Raw genomic sequence first — 21899 nt, 5'->3', positions numbered from 1 at the left:
TAGATTAAAATTTGAAGAAAAGTGAGACCCATTTTTTCACCAAAGAATCCTATTATAGGAGGACTATATTGGGTATTTTACTTGTTGAAATGTTTTCACACATGACATTGTTTTATTGGCTCAGGACGGTAGCATTCTGAAGGATGCATGTAAGTCTCTCCCTCTCATTGTAGACCACACTTTAATTTGTATGTGATCGTGTAGCATTTTTGTGTTAGGCTATTTATTGAGTTGTTTAGTTGCTATTTATTGAGTTGTTTAGTTAGAGTAACTCTATGGAAAGAAGTACTTCACAAGAATTAGTACTTCGCAAATAACGTGATCTTGTAATAAACGCCTCACATAATGTGTTTGACTTGCATTATAAGATTAAAACATCCGTGATGATAGACTTCATTTTATGTAAGTTGATCTCGACACTTTACCCAAGTTTTTCATCCTTAATATATGGATGAATTTGAGGCTTTTAGAAGAAACTGTTTGGTCCATTCTTCTGTATTGGCCTATTTATTTACTCTTTGGTCGGTTGCTAATGTCGTTTAGCAAGAAAATGCACTGAGGACAAATATCATGTGTGTGTCAGGTCAGCTAACATACTGTGGATAGCAGAAGTGCTCAGCTAAGAGTCTCGAGTCTTGACCATGGTATACAGTATATACAGAGCAATGGAGGCAGGGGGAGCTTGTGGGGGGCCACGGGAGGGAGAAGACGAAGGGGTGGGTTAAAGTCAACAGTACATATATCATATATTCCACTGTGTAAGCCGTGTACGTAGGTCTGGCATCCTGCTGCTGCTTCCTGGGATCCCTTTCATCAAGTTCAAGAAGGTTATAAATTCTAACTTTTGAAATTTGATCAAACGATTACAAATAGAGACTTATTTTAAAAGTTCTAATAATTTTGACAGTTTGATCAAATTTCAAAAGTCCGAATTTATGATCTTGGTCCGAATTTATGATCTTGGTCCGGATCCCTTCCCCTGCTTCCTGACCTGTGTTGCTACAAGCCCTACACAGTACACATGCATGTATGATATATAATATGCGGATGCTACCAAATCTTCTCACTCGAGTCTCGGTTCTTCTTTTAAATATGCAATATTACTTGATGATTCGAACAACTTACTAAGTATCATAAGATTAACTCTACATGCAATTAGCTAAATCAAAAATCGTTTAACCGTTTGATTAACATTACCAAAATTTCAGTGTTTCTAAGTAACATCATTCTAGCATTGTTTTTGCAAAAAAAGTAAATGACCTAAAATACAGACAATTTGAATATTGAGTGTTATTAGAAAGTAAAAACGAGTGGTGAAAAAGTAAATTAATAAAATTAGAATAACCTTGCTATTATTCTCTCAATATATATGTTTGTAATGTGCATATATATTTGCGCAAACCCCAAGTGGTGCCTTGGAGTCAAAGTTGTCTACAACAGCAAGGCTTTTTCCAACATTGAAACCCTAATTATACTAATAGTTTAACAAAGGAAAAAAAGAGTCAAAACTTTTAGGCTCCTCGATGGCAACGATTCTTGGAGCCCCTTGCGTTCTCCTGCCGCGGTTGACTTTAAAAAAGAAAACTCTGGCAAATGGCAATGGCGTTTGAGGATGTTTTTGTAATCACACATGCAGATTCAAAGGCATGTTCACATGAATTTTCTGGCATTTGGTGCTGTAAGTCGGTTTTTTTTTTTATTGGATTTGTTCACGTGATTCGATCTTCTGGGATTTTGACCCATACGTTTTTATGTTAATTAATTTCCCGTTTTAACTGTTGCTGCTGGTGCTAATTAAGCAGAGTTTGTTAATTAATTGAAAACAATATTCTCCAAGGATCATGACTTGTATAATATGTTGAAATATATGTCACCGCATCTGCATATCCAATATTAATTCTCACTTATGATTTGACTAAAACAAAGTTAGCAAGTGGAATAATGTGTAAAAAATCTTAAATCTTAAACTTGATGTATGCGTACATGTGTATAAAACATTTGTTTACTTAATATTCATTCTCACTTGAAGTTTGACTATAACATTGTTGGTGAAACACGTGACTGATATAGTATTGTGAAAAATTTTAAAACTCCAAACTTAATGCATGCGTACATGTTTATAAAACATTGTATATCAAATATCAATACTCACTTATAATAGCTAGTGAAATACGAGACTGATTCTAAACTTGAGGCGTGCGAACATGTGTATAAAACATTTGTGTTTTTTTTTTAAATGGATATTCTTGAAGCTTGAGAATTGTATGAAAAACAAATATATTTCTTTATATTTATATGTGTATAATATGTGTATTTATACATATACACATGTAAAACTTGGGCTAAAAGTTCTTGGATTCCTAGTTAGTTTATTTGAGTGTATAATAACACATGAATTCTCAAAACCACACGGCGAGGTGGAGGAGAAAAAAATTGATTTTATAATGAATTGCGTACAAAATTGTAAAACCAATAAATAATACTCACGATTTTCTTGTTAAATACACAAATTTTTTTATTTTGATGATATATTTTACCATAAGTGACACACCCCGACCTGAATCGAGGCATGCTGGCCGTCACGTGAGGATGACGTAGCCATGTGCACAGTGCGGAAGCAAAAAAGATATAAGGAAATGCGAATAAACAAAAACCAAATCGACTAGAGTACTGGATAAGATAAGGTGCAAGTGCGAGATTAAGTGTGAAATACACCATCAGAGCATAATTAGACTAAGTGCAGTTCGACTGGACAAGTACTAGTTATATAACACCCAAAGGTGATCCTACATTTGTGATTCTCTGTCAGAACCACTGTCGAAATCCCTGTGAGCCACCAAAGCACTTATACCTAAAACATGGAGGGGCGCAAAACAAAAAGTGTGAGTGGGCAAAAACAAAGTTTTTCAAAATCATTTCATTTCTCAAAAGTTCTAACCCCTCGACGTAAAACCTGTATAATTTCCTAGAAATTAATATATGCTATATCATAAATCATGCTCAGGATGAAAATCCATAGAAATATACCATGCCAAAGTATCTCAATGAAATGCCATAAGTAATCTAGTTAAAATATATCAATGTCAGATATCATATCAGTCGGATTCCCCTAACTTAATTTGTACGACTGAGTTTATAGCTCATAACCAATCTCAACCATATCAAATCCTGCACACGAGTCGGAACCACCTAAAGTGGTCTGTACGACAAGACTAGGTGTAAAATAAATATGTTCTAGTGCTACGATCACGTGAAGGCTATGCGAATGATCGCGGGTCACCTACGAGTAGGAACCACCTAAAGTGGTATGTACGACAAGCATGTGCACCTAACTTGGATCCAAGGTGAGCATATGGTACGGCATCACGTGAAAAACTGTGCCCTAACTCTAGGCGGGAGCACTAACACCGAGGTGCAGGTTTATAAGCTCTCAATACATCATATCATATCTCGCATAACTGAAGTACTCTCATATCTTTAATTTACAAACTTACCTAGCACTTACCTGTGCATTCGCAGCACCAATCATAAATATATGCAACTACTAATGCATAAATAAAATAGGCAGATACTTTGCATGACATTTCAAAACGTATAATCATTCAATTTTATTTTCTGGGAAAAATCTCAAGTATATATAGGTATATACGGAAAAATTTCCGAGCACCCACGCGCCCTTACACGCCTGCCAAGGCACGGCCAGACGCGCGGCTTACGCGCAGGCACGTGCCTGGCACACCAAACAGATTCCCTAATGGCGTTAGGGAATATTCCGTTAAAAACAACATATACCGTTAGAATTACCTGACGACGTTAGAATATTCCGTCAACTTTGACAGAATATTCTCCTCCTTCTTCCTTGGTTAGCTAGAGTCCGACACCGGTGCCGTTGCGATTGCTGGAAACTGGAAAAAATTTAGAAATTTAATATCTTCTTCATTTCTCAACCAAAATTCATGAAATTTGTACCAAAATGAAGCTTACAATGAGTAGAACAAAACCTTACCAGTTTTAAGCCCTAAAATCCACGGAATCTCACCGGAGAAGCCTCGATAATCCGACCAAAATTGAAATTCGTCAAACTAAGCTTCTCAACATCCAAAACACTCCAACTTTCTTCCCCGAGCTTCGTGAAGACGTCCTAAAGCTTCCTAGAACCTTAAAATTCGCTAAAACTTCCATGATCACGACTGCATGAACAGTAACCCAAAACTAGGTTCTCTGGTTCTCAGGAAAATGAAGTCTTCACGTCCAACCAATGCTAAAGATAAACTCCTAAGGTTGCAAGGAGCATGAAAACAACTTCCAAAACCCCGATCCGTGAATGGATAGCTAGGGTAGGAGTTGTTCGTACGGTCATACAGAAAATGGAGAAAAACCAAGAGGGAATGAGAAAGAAAGGTCAACAGGAGTTTGGGGTGTGTGTGTGTATGGTCCAATTTGGGCTACCAATCAACACAAACAAAAATCTCATTTCTAATTGGGTCCAAACACTTAGGAAAAATTTTAATTGGTCCACAACCAAAACCTAAACCACACAACGCCACAAACGTTTAAGGGTACTTTAGTCTTTTCACACCACCGATAAAAATAATTCGGGACGGGCTGTGACAATAAGCGTTAAGGAAAAATCGTAAGCCATTTGGACTTGGTTTTACCATTACTGAGCCACAAATGTATTTTTCATAGAATATTTAGGCCGAAAACTAATCAATAAGTGGAAAAAAAAAATTGTAGTGAGCCCAACACATTGTCAAAACAGAGGTTCTATCCTTAAGAATATCAACGAAAATTCTTACATGAATTCTCAAAACCTAACAGTGAGGTGGAGGGTAAAGTAAATGGAATTTATAATGAATTTTGTACAAAATTGTAAAACCGATTAAAACCGGTGAGTGTTAACGCCTACGTTTTTCTTTTGTGAAAAATGAAATTTTTTTTTTTCGCAAGATATTTTCTGAAGGAGTTAAGAAAAATTTTATAAGGCATTTGGAATTGGTTTTACCATTTATTGAGCCAGAAATGTATTTTTCATAAAATACTAAAGCCGAAAACTAATCAATAAGTGGAAAAATTGTTGTGGACCAAAAACACTGACAAAACGGGGTTCTATCCATAAGAATATTTATGAAAAACTTACATGAATTCTCAAGACCTCACGGTGAGTCAGAGGTGAAGGCAAAGGAATTTTATCAAGAACTTTGTACAAATTTGTAATACTGACAAAAACCCATTAGTGTTAACCCACTTTTTTGTGAAAGACGAAAAATGTTTATTTTCAAGAAATACTTTTTGTAAGCGTGAAGGAAAACTTTATAAGATATTTAGAATTTGTTTTACCATTTATTGAGCCACATATTATATAAACATTTAAGTCGAGAACTAATCAATAAGTGGAAAAATAGTAGTGGGCCCAAAACATTGCCAAAACGGGGTTCTATCCTTGAGAATATCAATGAAAAATCTTACATGAATTCTCAAATCTCACGGTGAAGTTGAGGTGAAAGAAATAAATTTTATAATGAATTTGGTACAAAATTGCGAAACTGATAAAAAAATCATATTGTTAACCCACATTTTTTGTGAAATTCGCAATTTTTTTATTTTCATGAGATATTTTCCGTAAGTGTTAAGGACAAGGCATTTGAAATTGATTTTACCATTTATTGAGCTACAAATGTATTTTTCATAGAATATTTATGTGGAAAACAAATGTATTTTCCATTTATTGACTTTTCGTAGAATATTTAATCGAAAACTAATCAACATGTGATAAAAATTGTAGTGGGCCCCAAAACATTGCCAAAATGGGGTTCTATCCTTAACAATATCAACGAAAATCCTTATATGAATACTCAAAACCTTATGGTGAGACGGATGTGAAAGCAAATGGATTTTGTAGTGAACTTTGTACAAAATTGTATAACCGACAAAAAATCCTAAGCGTTAATCCACGTATTTTTGTGAATTTTTTTTATATAATATTTAAGCCGAAAAACTAATCAATAAGTGGAAAAACTAGTAGTTGGGCTAAAAACATTGCTAAAACATGGTTCTATCCTTAAGAATATCAACGAAAATGTGCTAAAAGTGATCTTGAATTCCTAGTTGGTTTATTTGAGTGGATAATGCGTATTCTAATTATTATTCACATACGGATGTAATACATGTATTCATAAATAGATCTCATTGCTAGAGGCATAGTGATCTGTATGCATATGCAACACCATATGTATTCCTTTGGTATTTTTAGGGTTCATCATGTTATATTGCTGTTCACAATCCACATGACAGGTCCTGTTGAGTCTAGTTGCTGGATTCGTGCTGGAAACGGACAAGGATCCCAAAATGGTGGGGGTGACTTCTCGAAAAATTGCTTCTTCCCAAAGTCACTTTTTACTACTAAATCCACCACAATAATCCTCTCCTCCCACAGTAGAAGCAATTAGCAAAGTTTGGCAGTGGACCTACCTACATGTTTTATTCATAAGCTGATAAGCACTTTTTCAAAAAATTCAAAGCCTTTTTCAACTTTGGGCCATACATTTGGTCACACAGTCGCACCCACTACACCAGCTAGTCTTCTCCTGCATTGCAAACAGTTGAAAGGAAAGAAAGAATTCACATTTCTTAGAGATTTTTTATTTTTGGGAAAATTAATGAAAATTGTTTGAAAACTTTGAGTTTTAAACAAAATAAAGGGTAAAGTAAATAATACTATGATTGACTTTTTAGTATAAAAATATGGTTTTTCTTTAAAATGAATAGTTTTTTAGAGATTTTTCAGTGTGACTGGTACACGAGATGGTACCTTACATGTCATTATACAAATGATGAGATATGTGCGCTAAAAAGTTAATAACTTAAAAAATAAAACTTCCTACTACTCCTATTAAAACACGTAGAGTACTATTTGTATTCCTGTCACAACTAAAAATTTCTACAGTACCGAAATATTTTTGTTAAAGTTTTTTGGGTTTGTAAGTAGAAAACCTAGAATTTCTGCTAACCGCGTGAACCGAGGAGGGAAGAAACCAATCTTTTAATCGGGCTCGGTTGCAACGTGGCATTACTAGATTCAGGATTGGATAAAATTGTCAACCACCACCACCAACTCTCTCTCTTGTTTTTCTCTCTCTTAAGTGTGTACAGTGTGTAGTGCAACTGTAAACATATATGATGCAGAACAGAAGCAGAAGCAGAAGCAGAAGCAGCAGCCATCCCCCTAAAACAAGGCCCTGAGGACTGCCATTGCCTACCCAAATAAGCTGTCTTTCCTGCTCAGACTTGCTCAGAGCCTTTGCTTCTGTATGCTATAAATCTAGTAAAAAAAAGCAGCTTTGAGATCATCTCTCTCTCTTTAACACTGACCATAATTTATATCCTCTGACTTTTCCTTAGGATTCTCCATAGCTTCTTTCACCTTTTTGCTCCCCCCCCCCCCCCACCCCCTCCTTTTAACTCCTAGGTTCTTCACACCCAATCTCCACACCTCTTTAAATTTGCTACCTTGCTTTCACCTTTGCATTCAAAATCCAATCTTTCAATTGGGTTCTTGTTCTTTCAAATCAAAATCCGATCTTTTCTATTGGGTTCCTGCTCTTTTCGGCAACAAATCAGTTTCTGCAACTAACCCACAAACACAATGGATGTAAGTTCCTCACCCATTTCTCGATCAGTGATCTGTTTCTTCTAGTTATTGTTTGTGTGTGTGTGTGTGTGTGTGTTTTAATCTGTGTTTGGATGGTGATTCAGGACTATTACAAGAGGAGTGGGCAGATTCCAGCGTTTGGAGACTGGGATTATGCAAACGATCTGCCTATCACTCAGTATTTCGAGTGTGCGAGACAAGCCGGTTTGATCAGATTCAACTCTTCTTCTGGTGAAAGTGCTGATCATCCCTACAATCTGCGTCCTGACTTGTATGCTGTTCCTGTCGATCACTTCAAGAAGCCTTCTCGCAATGTTGCTCCTTCTCGAAAGGTTCTAACTTAAATTCCACCCCCCCCCCCCCCCTTTACATCTTCATTTTTGTAAATATTTTTCTTTTTCTTTCATTTATGATTTCATTTGAGCATTTTTGCTTTTGTTTTTCATTCCCTTCGCATTTTTAGTGATGCACCGGATTTTTAGATTATTTAATGTCTTGGAGTGGCTAAATCTTTATGTGTGATGCAATTATTTTTGGCCTAGGAATTTAGAATCTAATTATTTACACCTATGAGCTAATTATGATAAGCTAGCCAGCTGAGGTGTGGCAGCTCATTTCCAAAAGCATGATGCTTGTTTAGTATAAATTTTTATGTTTACATGGAACATGTTATTTGGTGTATTTTTTTTACATGTTATATAATTTTTAGGAGACAACGTGGTTGATTTATCCCACTTATTACAAGTTACAACATATTAGTATAAAAATAAGGGATGTGATATCCATACATCCTATTTTACTTCTCACACATTCTTGATAATTTATGTCTTGTTTGATTTTCTTCAATTCATCCGATTCGACGGTCGAAAATAAAAAAAAAGTGTATAAGAAGTAAAATGGGGTGTGGATATCACACCCCAAAAATAAAATAGTGTTATAAGTTGAGTTTATCCACACCCCAAAAATAAAATAGTGTTATAAGTTGAGTGAAATCGTAACATAATTTGACGGTGTTTCGTTTCTACTGAACAATCCCTCCTGTTTTACCACTTGATTGTATTTTATTCCAAATTTAATTTTATTTGAACACGAATCCCTTGATTAAATACGATTTCTGGTCAGTTTAATGTCCTTCCTAATTTTTTTATTTATTTTGAACACACATAGAGACTTGACTTGGTATATTTGTGTTATTGTCACACGGCAGCATATGCCTCATTTAATATGAGTGAAAAAAACTAGTTGATGATATAATATGTGAGAGTGAGACATAGAATATTATTGGTGCAGGCAACAAGAGGAGTTGGTGGAGGAGGAGGAGGTGGAGGAGGGAGGGAAAAGCGAGGGCAGCGTGCGCATGTTATGGAGCAAAAGAGGCAGCAATCGAAGGTGGCAAAAGTCTGTGACGTGACCGAACCGCCAACTAAACCCTATCACTATCAACTCCATGTCCAACAACAACCCAATCGCACTCACCACCACCACCACCACCACCACGACACCGTTCCAAGAAGACCTCCCAAGCCTGTCGACGAAGATCTCTACAAAATACCCCCTGAGCTCCTCCACACTACCAAGCGGGTACAATAAACTAAATTTCCACATTTTATTTGTTTTTGTTTTAATTTAGGCCATAGAAATTTTTTTGTGAAACTTGCATGAAAGTTTTTACTCACAAATGAAAACATGATATGGATTTCTATTCACCGAAACGTATTTTTTTTTTTTTTTCAAAAGCATTTTATACCGCAAAAATGATATAAAACTCTATACACCGAATCACATTAGAATTTTCATGAAACATTGTGCAGGACAGCTTTACTTGGGGACATTGTAGGGTTTCAATTTTCAACATGGTACTGAAATTCAATTTTCACATGATCAGTTGGAAAATATGACCTCCAATGATCTTAAATTCCAAACTATCATGCATAATGATTTGACTTTCTACTTTAATTTTTAACACTTTGGGGGCACTTGAAATGACCGTCAATATCTGGTCACCTTTACTGTTTTACTTACCCGTTCGATTAATTTTTTTAGTTTAGTTTTTATTTTTTTTATTTTTATTTTTATTTTTTTTGCAGAAGAAAATGCTGAGAATGTTTGCTTGCTTGGTGCCTGCTTGTGCATCGTGAAGCAAAAGGGGTCTCAAAACTCATAGGAATTAGAATGCCTAGTAGACAAGAAAAACTCAGTGCCTTGGTTATTTTTCTGTGTGTTGTTTTCTTCAACGTGTGTTAGTTGTTGTACTTGTATCTAACTAAGATGGAACCAAATTTATGATTGAGATGAAGATTAGATGTTAGTGCCACATTTGTGACTTTCTTATTTAATCTTCCCCTCATTTGTAACTTTGTTATCTATATGTTTTGTAGTTAAGAAATGAAAATTTGCAAAATATCCGAGTTTATAAACCAACTAGTTTTTTATGCATTCTACTGTACTTTGGCATATGACAAGTATTAAAGAGTTGGATGTGCGACCAAGAATTTAACAAACAATGATTCGACAACCAAAAATACCGATATATGATATCAACATACAAATTGGCAGAAGGCATAAAACAATGAAAATAAATACAATTACTGAATTGATAAAACAATGAAAATAAATACAATTACCGATATATGATAACTGAGTTTTAGACCACAAGGGTTGAGGGTCATTTGTCAAAGAAGCCGCAGGTTTTAATTTTTGCATTTTACACCATGTGGATTTTAAATTGCGCTAATTTAACCTATCCGATAGTTTTATTGTATAACTAGACGTTACGTACTGATACAGCATATACTTGACCTACATTTTAAGCACTCATTGATTGTTAATTTCAATGTTTATTACTTTACTCTTTTAATCCTTTTATAAAATTGACAGTCAACATGTGCTTAAAAGGCCACTTAACGTCTAATTAATTAATGAAATTAACGAAGAGGTTAAATTGGTCCAATTCAGGAATCACTAGGTGTAAAATGCAAAAATTGAAACTTTGTGGCTGATTTTGCAAATGACTCAAACCTTATGATGTAAATGCAGTTAACCCTTCGATTTATAATCATTAGTCGTGGCATGGCCCTCATTGATCATTGCCACTTCCAGCTGGTAGATGTCAGTCCCTGAGAGTTTCTCTTAACAAAGAGATATTCTAAACCATTTTTGTAATTAAAAAAGGGATTTGAAATTGAGTGTAAGTAGACGATCATACTATTATCGTGATCAACCAATCTAACTCACATTTTCACATTACGAATATTTTCTTCACTTTCTGCTGTTTTGTAGACTTCTGGAGATCTCCACTGTGGGTCTGATGTTTCTGTGGCTGCCCACTTTTGGGCATTCTATGGAAGAATCTTTAGATGGAGCCCCAAAACAGACTTGGGCTTCCTTTTTCTTGTCTTCGGCTTTGTGTTCCAGATACCTTTCTACCCAATTGAATTGTACTGAGCTTAGCCCTTCAACTGTTGCATCCTTATAGAAGCCCGTCCTTAAGGGCTCAAGGCCTACAGAGATTCTCTCGTGTCACCAATAATATATCCTTATTGGTATACAATAATCTTCACTCAACCTGTTTTCTCAAGAACACAATACCTGTAGAGATTCTTTAGTGTTACCGGGGATATATCTTCTTACACAATGAGTGATGTACACTCATAAAATATATTCCTCGTTGTATGTAAGAATTTCATTTAGCAGGCAATACTTTTCTTTTTTACAGAAAGCTTGTTGGTAGTTGAGCAATTGAAGAAACTTTGAGATGCCATTGTCTATTTTGTATACGAATTTAGCTACAGACTACTATATAAATCACGATGTCATGTCTTCCACGAGAGGTTCTACCTTCTAACTAGAAATATATTTTCATATAATATCTCACTTATCGCAATCTAATCACATAATACATACACAAACAATGATATATTTCCAGTCACGTTCAAGATTTTCTCGTCTCATGCGCATACGTGCAAACTTGCTGGATAAGAAAGTAATTTGAAGGGGTTCTTTGCGTGCACCACTATTTTCTTGTTTTTCTTTGTTTGGAAATCGGAGATATGGTTTTCGCATTTACTTTTTTGACATGCAGGAGTCCATGGTTTTTGTTATTTTCCAAAGTCCATATTTTGGAGGCAAAAAAAGACACCAGATAAGGGATCTATGGTATTACTTGTCAAACCCCTAAAGTTGCTCGCCCCAGCACCCCCCTCCTTCAAGGTTTTAGCCCTTAGGACCACACTCCCTCACTCAACCGAAAGCAAAAAATAATAGAAACGAAAAAAGAAATGATGTTTTGACAGTTCGTAGATGGTTTTCGACTACCTTATCTGTAGGGCACTTTACAAAAAGAAGAAAACTCTATAGTTTGGTCACACTCAACTCGATGCGATCTTACTTGATCTGAGTACCACCCTAATTAGACAACACCTTCGAATCTAAACCCACGGCTTTCAAATATCATGGGTATCTTTTTGGTACAAAAATATTGAGAGATTCTTGACGAATGTTTGTGGATAGGAATGTTTGTGGATAGGACATAGGAGTAGGACCAGAAAATGGCACCATCAAATGCTGCATGATGTGAGTTGTCCTCTAGGGTTTATAATGGCTTGTAGTGAACTGTGGTTTGCATTTTTCTTTCCTTTTTATTTTTATTTTTTATTATTAAAGTTCGTAAATCCTATTAGTGCCCACTAAACATGTCGTTATCGAACATAATTATGGTTTAACGACTTAATCCAGTGCTTAAGTATTGTATTAAAAAAGAAAAGACGTCGGAAATTAAGCAGCCTGCCGACGCACTTAAAATATTAGGGTGGAAGAAACTATGGAGGCCCTACAATTAATCACCATTCAATCACAAAATCCAAAAGAAACATTATATTTATGATGGCATTTCAAAGAGGCACAAACCTGACAATGTAACACGTGACGAGAGAGATATGAACATTGTGATATACCACCGTTTCTACCCGAGAATCGGAAAATGAGCCGGAAAACACACAGAAACGATATGTACTAGTTGTGATTTCTTTTGCCATCAAAGAGAGGTGAAATTCCAATGGCCCTTACATGTCTAGAAATGGACTAAAATCTTATGGACCAAAACTTTGCCTAGGAAAATTTCAAGTAATGTGTACAAATCTGTGAGCTCTTTTCTGTGTACAGGTGGAGTATAGTACGAAATATACGACATTTACATGGGGTGTGATAGGGTAATACCTTCTTGGGGGAGAAAAAAGAGAAGAAAAGTTCGATTTCTGTCAAGCAGTGTGCGTTATTGAACCGGTCCTATTCAGCCTTTCAAGAATTCCGCTGGCCTTTCTCTTCGCCCTCGAAGTGCCGGTTTGTACAAGTCTAGAAAATGTACCATTAAGCATTTCCTCTTCCTTAATTTCCTTCAGTTTGGTCCGGTCAGCAAAACAGATTGTGTAAAGGATTGCGACACAGTTCTCCTTGCTGCGCTCGCAGTCGCTCTCCCTTGTGATGCCAATCAAGCAAGGCACAGCGCCAAGCTCACACATTTCCTGAACAGCTCTGTGATGGCTGGATAGCATTGCAAGTATAGCTAACAACTCTGCAACTAAAACACGATCCATAATCTTCTTCAGAATCACCCTGACTGCTCCAGCATTGACGGCCCTTCCCTTATTTTCAAGGACAGTACACAGGCTGAATACCGCCGAAGCAGCATCCTTCATTGCTAATGGATGCCCCTCATCTAACAGGTCAATCAAAGGCTTTATAGCACCTGATGCTCCAATAGTAATCTTGTTGGATTCAATTGCTGATAGTGTGAAGAAAGTTGCAGCAGCATTGCTTCTTGTTTGAACAGTTCCAGATATTAAGGATTCAATAAGCAGACAGATGACTGAAGCGTTCTCTGCAACTAATCTTTTGTTATTGTCATGAATTGAGAGGTTTAGTAGTGTGGTGATCAGATCTTCTTGAAGATCAGGATGAGCATCAACCTGTCCCAGTGAAAGTGGATTGAGCAATTGCGGAATGGTCTCGGTAGACTCGCCAAAAAGTGCCCGAAATGATGAACTTCGCTTTGTTAGCAGTCGAAGCTCTTTTGCTGCTGCTTTCTGATCAGATAGAGATGATGACATCTTCTCAAGCAGTGAATTCAGATATCCTCGGTCTGCATTGGTGACAAGTTGCTCATCAATATCCTGAACAGGTTTCGGAAGCTCAATTTCACGCTCCCTGCACCATTGTGAAATCATTTCTCGAACCAGGTGATTAGGGGTAAGGACAGTATGAGAGATGACTTGGTTTGTTTGAGGGCACGTTCTGTGGCCTTCGTTCAACCACCTCTGAACGAATGGTCGATCAAAAGTCTGTAATCCAATAAAGATATGTAAAACATTAGAAACTGCATGAATTCAAGGTGCTACCAACCAAAGGCGTGAACTCAAAACATCTGACAGATACACGAATTCTAAGATCATACGGTCAAGGAGGATGCTAGCGATGCTACCATATTTGCAGGAGCGGTGATCTGATCCTAAATAATTCATAAACGCTACAAAACGCAAGTAAATAACTGTTTCTATACCTACTTTGTATATGCAATGAACAAATTACTCATTGAGGTTTTATAATCACAGCTCATCTCAGAAGTTCAGTTGAAGCAGTAAATCCCTATTCGATCAATACCAGCATTTCGCGGAGATAAACGCACAGCATACATATGTGTGTGTAGCATTCGCGGAGATAAACGAATAACATACATATGTGTGTGTGCATATGTATATATATACAATACAAACACATATATCAAAAGAAAAACTACAGAAGTTTCCTTTGGGAGTACTACTCTCGTGATCAAACAATTTTTCGACTTTTCCCATTACAATGGAGGAATGACAACATAAATTACTGACAAGACCATTAAAACTCCGACAGTTCTTCATATCAAACACATAGTAGCAAACAGTTTCACTGCAAAGAAATTGCACAACAAATTACCGCAGAAAACAAAACAAAAAAAAATCTTGAAATCCCAACTCCAAAAATGAAGAACCAATCTTGATGCGAAAGCAAAAACGAAAATCCCCAATATAAGAACAACCCAAATCTTAAAAACACGAAATTCCTGCATGCAAATTCGAATTAGTCACGAATTCCTCAAAATTTTCACAGATACAGAAAAGAAAAGTTGTAAATTTGTGAACCTGATACCTCGCCAGTGGCCAAGACAACAGGGTCGGCCATGAGCTCTCCGGAAATGGGACATCTGAATTCTTTAGGAACGGCAGCAAGAACACCGCCGCCATGGCTACCGCCTTCAGCGAGTTTGAAAGAGAACGACTTTTGGGACTTCAGGTCTTTCAAAGAAGCCAAGGTTCTGATGGCCTCGTCGGCTGTCTCGACCCTGTAGTCATCTTCGTCGACAATGGCCTTCACCAGCCTCTCCAGCTGCTTCTTTATCTCCACGGCCTTCGCCTTCTCAGCCGCCGTGGACGCATCGGCTTCGGTCACAGTTCCCTCGCCGGAGACGAAACCTTTCCTGGCCATTTGCGGAAGAAAGAAGAAAAATTGAGATCAGTGGTTGCTGTTACTCTGATTATTCGTCTCAGATGAATGGGACGTCGAGAATTGTGGACCGCAGCTGCAGCTGCATCATCTCGTCAGTCAAAGGAAGGAGAGAGAGAAAGACAGAGAGCGATGCTCTGTTTTCCTGGATTTCTTTTTGTCTTGGTTTTCTGTGTGCGACTGACTGAAATGAGAGAGAGAAGGAAGGAGTGTGACACGCAAAATTCCCTTTCAACTAGCACGTCTAAACTGGACTTGGATTCTCTGCCCTCCCATTTCGGTGCCCTCTCCGTGCCCTCCTGTTTTGTGTGGTCACGGTTAATCCATGCTAACATTTTATATTGTTTTTTATAAAAATAATAAGACAAAAAAAATAGTAATATAAAATATTGACGTGGTTTAACGACCACACAAACATGAGGGCATGGGGAGGGCACCGAATTGGGAGGGCAGAGAATCCAAGTCCGTCTAAACTACCTCAACATTACGAACTGTAGATTTTTTTAACGAAAACTAATGAAAATACTTGAATTTTAACAATAAGGATAAAATAAAAGGTAAAATGAATAGTAATAAACTGTACTGAAAGCTTTTCGTTAAAATTCTCATTTTTTTAATGTCCAAAAAACAGATCGATACACCATATATTATTATTATTATATAAAAGAGTGAAAGAGAAGTCTTTTTAAAGTATTCATCTACTTGTATAATGAAATATAACGTATGTGTCCGTATTCCGAGCACATTGAAAAGTCTCTCACTGAGACTGGATGGTCAGACGATATCATGGAGAATAAGCCTCTGTATAATTGGAGGAGTTCAACCCAAATGTCCAAGACAAGTGGCTATCCAATAATAATAAGTAAGATAATGAGCATTACCATCACTTGAGATGGCCCGAACAGATGATTTTAAGTACCATTTGGATAAACTTAACAAATTTACTAATAAATATATAATTAAATAGCAATTTACATAATCTCTACAAAATTAAAAAAGACGAGTACATAACAAGCATTCTTCTTCCATCTACATATTTCAATGAAGGTAAGAAGAAGCCAGGTTTCCGACTTGCACTGCTTCCGATTTGTAAGAACTCGTTGAATCAATTCATCGGAGAACTGCATTCCATGAGCAAAACAAAACCATTGCATACAACTGAAGGTCAAGGCACCAGTAGTATGCTTCATCCACTTATGTCATCACTCTCCATGTTGACATAACCAGAGAACAGAGACGTTCGGAGCATCGCGCTTCCTTTCACGAACTTCTACATGCTAGCAGAAGCTGGGGGCATTTTTCATATCTACAAGGCAAAGAGACAAGGGTATCAGAAAATTCAACCATGACATCACATGTAATGCTGTATACTACAAAACTGGAGTAGAAAGCAAGTAACAAAAAAAGGAACCGGCCGGGGGGGGGGAAGGAGGAGGAGTTGAAAGCTTCCCCAATCGAAAATACAAGGGCCGAGAGATTTACAATGATGCTATTCTTTGCAATCCAACGACAAACCTGTTTACCCTTATTTGCAGATTGGGATCTGATACCATGGCCCTCTGTCAGACAATGACCCAGCCGGTCTTTTGAAAGGATTTATGTTATGTATACTTTTCTGTTCTTTTTTAATGCATGAAGCTTTAAGTGCAAAGAAATAGAGAAAATATATCACTTGGGTAATCGGATTCCCTTGGACAAAAATGCAGCACATACATGCGCAACATGGAAGTAATCGGTGAGACAATCAGGTAGATTTCTCAGAGAGAGGTTAACAGGATTAACTTGGTTCATCGATATCATTAATGTACTTAATTTGGTTTGGTCAGAGAGAGGTCTGGCCCAAAAGAAAATTCAGAGCGAGGTTAGCGTGTAAAGAAACAGGATTGACATGTAAGAAGAGTTAATAAGGTGGTGGTGTTTTGTCTCACTTAGCTAGACTAACAATTGCTAAATGCGAGACATCACAATTGCAAGGGTTATCATATTGAAACCGACGTAAAAACAGATAAGAGGAATGCAGTAAATAACAATCTCAACTGATAACATGATTTTGACTAATGAGGGTAAAAATCATAAGGAATATGGGAATATAACTATTCCATCAACTTATCATCTACTCAGAACGTGAATGAGCGAAGAAACAAGGACAACTGAAAATATCTAAATGCTTAACAGCTCATAAAAAAACAGTCAAGGATACAAAGGAGGATACAGGTGAAGTTAAAATTGCTGAAGCCTGATGACTTCGGGCTGCAAATTTGGTCAGTAAACCATGTCACAAAAGAAATGTCACCTTCAAATTCAAGTGAGAGCATACTATAAGTACATAAAAAAAAAAATCAAGAATAACTTACCGACATGGCAGTCATATTTCTAATGGTAGTCGGGAATTTTCTCTGTTTCAGAACGTCTGCCTGCTCTAGCATACTTTCTGTTAGTAGAGAGATCGTCTTCATATATATCATGAGGCTCCAGAGGATCATATCTATCATCAAACGTATTTTGTTCCATAGAGTTTGAACTGTGATTCTCATATGTGTATCTATCCCTTCGAACTTTTGATTTCAGATGAGAACTTGACCGAGAAGATGATCTATCTTGAAACTTGGATATGCCAGAAGATGACATTTTGGTTTCATAATGCTTCATCTTTGTCACGTCCAGATCATCTCGTTCCCTGCGATTGCGAGTATGTCCGTGTGACCATCCATGATCTCGGCGACTTTCTGGACTTCTCGAATGATTTTCTGTATCGCGCCTGTCCCTACTGACACTTCTCTGATCTTCTAGATATTCATGGCGTCCCTCAAGACTACGTTTTGGTTTTTCGTGATCCTTAGTATAAGCATCCCTGGCTGTTGCAGAACGAATAGCATCACTAGAATGAGACTGTTTACTGCTATGATACGGGGTACTTGCCGCTGACTCATAACTTCTTTTTGTTGCCTTATCAGCATCCATGGTGATGTCAGGAGCTGATGGTAGCTCCAATGGAATGTTCCCTTTCCCTTCAGTTCCATTCTCAAAGCACTCAATCCCACCAGCTTTCTTCATTTCCTCCATGTATACCTCTATAATATCCCTCATTTTCTTCAGAAAGTTTAGAAGTAAACATTAAATGCTAATAAAATAAAAAGAGCAAAAAACTGCAGACGTAAATGCTTCAACAGTGAAAAAAAAATGATTTTCTTTAGTTATTCCTATTTTCCTACCATCAGTCCAATAAATCACAACATATTAAAATCAATTATTTTTAGCTCCACTGACCGAGTTTGAAACATAGATCACTCAAGGATTACCATTGTTTCTATAAGTACACTCAAAAGAAATGTTCTTGATGTTTTACCCACCTCAGTACCCTCCCTGCGTTATTGTGTGGTATCTTTAGTATCAATGTCAATGTCATATATTAGCAGGTAGAGAAGTGGAAATGTATCCTTTTAAGACAATTCTTTGTATCTAGGTTTAATTTCAAACATCGAGGGCTTCTGATGAGGTTTTCTTAGAGTCTAGTACCCATAAAATTCTTTTCCTTTTCAATATTTTGTTTGTTTTTCTTTTGTAAGAACTCAAGAAAGCCACAAATAATACTAGCCAGAATAACTAAAATGATATGCGTAGTATAAAATAAGCAACAAGAAATAAACATTCCACAAATATAAACTGCGCCATACCTGCAAAGGTGTTCCCTTCACCTTTTTACCACGATATGACATTCTTCGTCTTTTGTAGTCTCGTTCTTCTGCCAATAACTCTTCTCTAGTCTTAGTCTTGTTTGTTTCCTTGAGTTCAACCAACAAAGAAGAACCAAATTCAGGAATTTCAGGCTATTACTAGGTTTATTCTTCATCTAATTAAAACCATACTTTAAAATGCAATAATCGCTAGAAAAGACAAGATCTTTAATCATGATAGGATACTCTCTACACTGTTGAAATTATTTTTGATCTCTCTGAGAATCTTTTACTTAATCTAAAATGGCAAGAAAGAATCCAGACTCCCAGCAGAGAGATAAGCTGAATCACTTTAAACAAGCATCGTGTGTCTGCTAAGTTATCTTGAAACAATGATATTATCCGGTACCTGGTCACGTGATTTCTCCTGATGAATCCCATCATGGTCAATAATGGGTTTATACTGACTTCGGTGTTTCCGTTCCTCATGAGCTCTCTGTGATACATAGTCATGATCAACCACCCTACAAAGAAAGACAGTACATGAAAAACTTAGCATTTCATAATCAATCCCAAAAACAACAGATATGTCAAATATGGAACTGACAAATAGCCATATGAATAAGAGTCTAAGACTTGTATGAGTGTAACAACCCAGTTGGAATAAATGTTAGCAAAAGGACAGTTTGCTCCAAACAGCATAAATGGCCAATAATAACAAAAACAAAGTACTGGCTATTTTACAAAGGTTTCTATGAAGATCCAAAGCACTGGCAGATCCCTGGCCTTTTTAGTTACTAATAATATTTCTTCTAACAAACTCCCGTGTTTAGCACTTGTTTCTATTCACCTCCCTCTGCTATGCTTCAACTAGATTTTCAACATATTAAAAGTAAACCTGAAAGCAAGCTCAACATAAAAATGAAATTGAGCATAGTGCATACCGTTGATATCTAGTAAGGGTGTTTGAAACCCGTTGTGCTTTAATTTTTTCTTCTAGCAAGGACCTTTCATGCAATGCTGCAACGGCTGCTGCAACCTGGGACACAAATACCACCCTACCGATAATGTTTTCCTTCATCATGCTATTCCCTTCATCATTTGTGTTTAGTGGTTTCATAACTTCAGCATCCCTCACACCATTGCCATTGGCATCCAAATTCAACGAACCCCCTTCAAAAGCAGGAGACGCTATCACCTGTTGGTCCAATGGGAAAATTAACGAGCCCACTGCAGCATCTGATATGCATTTCTTAAGGACGCTTATGACAAAAACTTTCCCATTTTGTGCACCATACAGTATGGAAAGCTGAGAGGCCAGCCACCTCAAAGCTTGAACCAGAGTGGGACACTCAAAACTTTTACTCTTTGGATCTCCTTTCTTTACCTTACTTAAAGCTTCCCTTAAAATAGCCTTCAAGCACAACTGGAAAAGTACAAGTATATGATCCCTCATAGCCACATCAATCACAACTCCAAATTGTGGTGAATTTGCAATCACCCATATGGCTAAATCACATTCTTTAACCACACCCAACCCCAAAATGACACAAAGAACACAGTACGAGTACATAAAAGGAAACTCATTCCAGCCCGCAACTTCGGATTTAATAGCCCACAACTCAGATGGAAGAATTCTACACCACTGGTTGTCAAAATCCATAACCTCTCTCTCTCCTGGACCAATAAAGTTTGCACACTCAGCTGACAAAATTAATGGAAGTGTGAACATTCTGTTGACACCATCCAGAGCAGAAAAGTTAACGACACTAGGGCAATCATTGTAGAAGAAATTGGAATCGAAATCCGCATAGTATTGCTCCAACGACAAGCACAGGTCAGCCTCTGAGCCATTAACTGTTTGAAGAAAACTTTTTCCAGTGTGGGATTGCTCAGAGGATTTGAGGGTTTTGGTGTAGTTGCGAGGTGGGAGAGTGTCATGCTGGAGAGGGTGAGGATGGGAAGGGCAGTGGAGGGAGTGGGAGAAAAGAGAGTCAGGGTGCACACGGTGGTGAGGGTTGAAAGGGCAGGCGACAAGGCCACTATGTAAATTATGGTAACTTGAGTTTTCGAGAGGGAGGAGAGCGGAGAGTGAGTCAAGGGTCTGGTTAGACTCGCAAATGAGGCTATCGAGAGACGAGATTGTGGTCAAAAGATCAGGGGGCAGAGGATGAGTGAGGATTCCGGGAGGTGTGCTTTGTGGCTCAGAGTGGAAGTAATCGGGGTTAGGATTATGACTTGAAGGAAGGAAAGTGAAGGGTGGGTGGGAAAATTGAGCAGGAGGACGGTTCATGGCGGATTCTAACCAATGTCCAGCTCAAAAATTCACAAAATTTCCACCTGCAATTTTATCCGATACAATGATACGGTACAAAATCAGCTGCCAGAAGTTCCCAACATATAAGCATGCATATACACGCAAACACACACACACACACACACACACACACACACACACATACATACATACATACATACATATATATATATATATATATATATATATATATATATATCATATGGGTCGAAATTCGTATGGTATAAACAGAAATAATCTCCAGATAAAGAACTGAACTAAATAATTTTGAAGATTTAAGCATTTAAAAGAGCAAATCACACCATACTAAGAGAAATATGTATACAATAATACATGAATACAAACATATATATACACACATACATGCAGATATATATTTATTTATTTATTTATTTATTCCAAATATTTCATGAATAAAACCAGAATCTCAGTAAATATTTTCTACAACCATCTTTAAACCACCAAATCAAATCTTAGCTTGTTTTATCGCCATCGAAACGGCAACGTTTGGCTTTACAAGTTCGACGAAGAGAGGGAGAGAGAGTTACCCGATGCTGAATCCAAAGCGACGTCGTTTGCTTCCTTCTTTCCAGCCTGAAAGCAGCGAGAGCTGAGAAAGCTTTCTGCTTTCGTTTCGAGATGTAAGCTCAGAAGGTTGAAGACGAAGAAGAAGAAGAAGAAGAAGAAGAATACGCCACGACGTCGTTTCCTCAACTATAAAAGG

The 21899-nt window shown here is 37.2% G+C and overlaps 3 protein-coding genes across 5 annotated transcripts; 1 reads left to right on the top strand and 2 right to left on the bottom strand.

Moving 5' to 3' along the window:
* The first annotated feature begins 7015 nt into the window (after nt 1-7015).
* LOC103423590 (uncharacterized) lies at nt 7016-10085 on the top strand. The gene is made up of 4 exons (XM_008361675.4): nt 7016-7651; nt 7756-7983; nt 8942-9232; nt 9739-10085. The coding sequence occupies exons 1-4, from the start codon at nt 7646-7648 to the stop codon at nt 9787-9789; spliced, it is 576 nt and encodes a 191-aa protein (XP_008359897.3). The 5' UTR covers nt 7016-7645; the 3' UTR covers nt 9790-10085.
* A 2559-nt stretch (nt 10086-12644) lies between these two features.
* Nucleotides 12645-15400, bottom strand: LOC114824470 (U-box domain-containing protein 9-like). The gene is made up of 2 exons (XM_029101597.2): nt 14831-15400; nt 12645-13986 (listed from the first exon to the last, which is right to left on the bottom strand). Exons 1-2 carry the CDS (start codon nt 15164-15166, stop codon nt 12907-12909), a joined length of 1416 nt encoding a protein of 471 aa, XP_028957430.2. The 5' UTR covers nt 15167-15400; the 3' UTR covers nt 12645-12906.
* Nucleotides 15401-16105: 705 nt separating this feature from the next.
* Nucleotides 16106-21847, bottom strand: LOC103451403 (U11/U12 small nuclear ribonucleoprotein 48 kDa protein). Of its 3 annotated transcripts, none has more exons than XM_070820082.1 (6): nt 21724-21847; nt 19803-21198; nt 19268-19382; nt 18859-18966; nt 17539-18274; nt 16106-16490 (listed from the first exon to the last, which is right to left on the bottom strand). In XM_070820082.1, the coding sequence occupies exons 2-5, from the start codon at nt 21149-21151 to the stop codon at nt 17558-17560; spliced, it is 2289 nt and encodes a 762-aa protein (XP_070676183.1). In that variant the 5' UTR covers nt 21152-21198; nt 21724-21847; the 3' UTR covers nt 16106-16490; nt 17539-17557. The 3 variants fall into 3 exon arrangements, with proteins under 3 accessions (XP_070676183.1, XP_028957428.2, XP_028957426.2); XM_029101595.2 differs by having other exon boundaries at nt 16106-17434; nt 21724-21845; XM_029101593.2 differs by lacking the exon at nt 21724-21847 and having other exon boundaries at nt 16106-17434; nt 19803-21234.
* Nucleotides 21848-21899: the final 52 nt, after the last annotated feature.

This window comes from Malus domestica, chromosome 04 (genome assembly GCF_042453785.1).
Source record: "Malus domestica chromosome 04, GDT2T_hap1".
Classification (NCBI taxonomy): domain Eukaryota; kingdom Viridiplantae; phylum Streptophyta; class Magnoliopsida; order Rosales; family Rosaceae; genus Malus; species Malus domestica.
The sequence above is the reverse complement of the archived record's forward strand: the minus strand, read 5'-3'. Positions and strand labels throughout refer to the sequence as shown.

Coding starts and splice junctions, on each gene's coding strand:
- LOC103423590 (XM_008361675.4), top strand. Junction 7,984..8,941: donor ATGTTGCTCCTTCTCGAAAG/GTTCTAACTTAA, acceptor TTATTGGTGCAG/GCAACAAGAGGAGTTGGTGG. Junction 9,233..9,738: donor TCCTCCACACTACCAAGCGG/GTACAATAAACT, acceptor TTTTTTTTGCAG/AAGAAAATGCTGAGAATGTT.
- LOC114824470 (XM_029101597.2), bottom strand. CDS start 15,166: ATGGCCAGGAAAGGTTTCGTCTCCGGCGAGGGAACTGTGACCGAAGCC. Junction 13,987..14,830: donor TTGTCTTGGCCACTGGCGAG/GTATCAGGTTCA, acceptor ATTGGATTACAG/ACTTTTGATCGACCATTCGT.
- LOC103451403 (XM_070820082.1), bottom strand. CDS start 21,151: ATGAACCGTCCTCCTGCTCAATTTTCCCACCCACCCTTCACTTTCCTT. Junction 19,383..19,802: donor ACCCTTACTAGATATCAACG/GTATGCACTATG, acceptor CTTTCTTTGTAG/GGTGGTTGATCATGACTATG. Junction 18,275..18,858: donor TGAAGGGAACACCTTTGCAG/GTATGGCGCAGT, acceptor AACTTTCTGAAG/AAAATGAGGGATATTATAGA.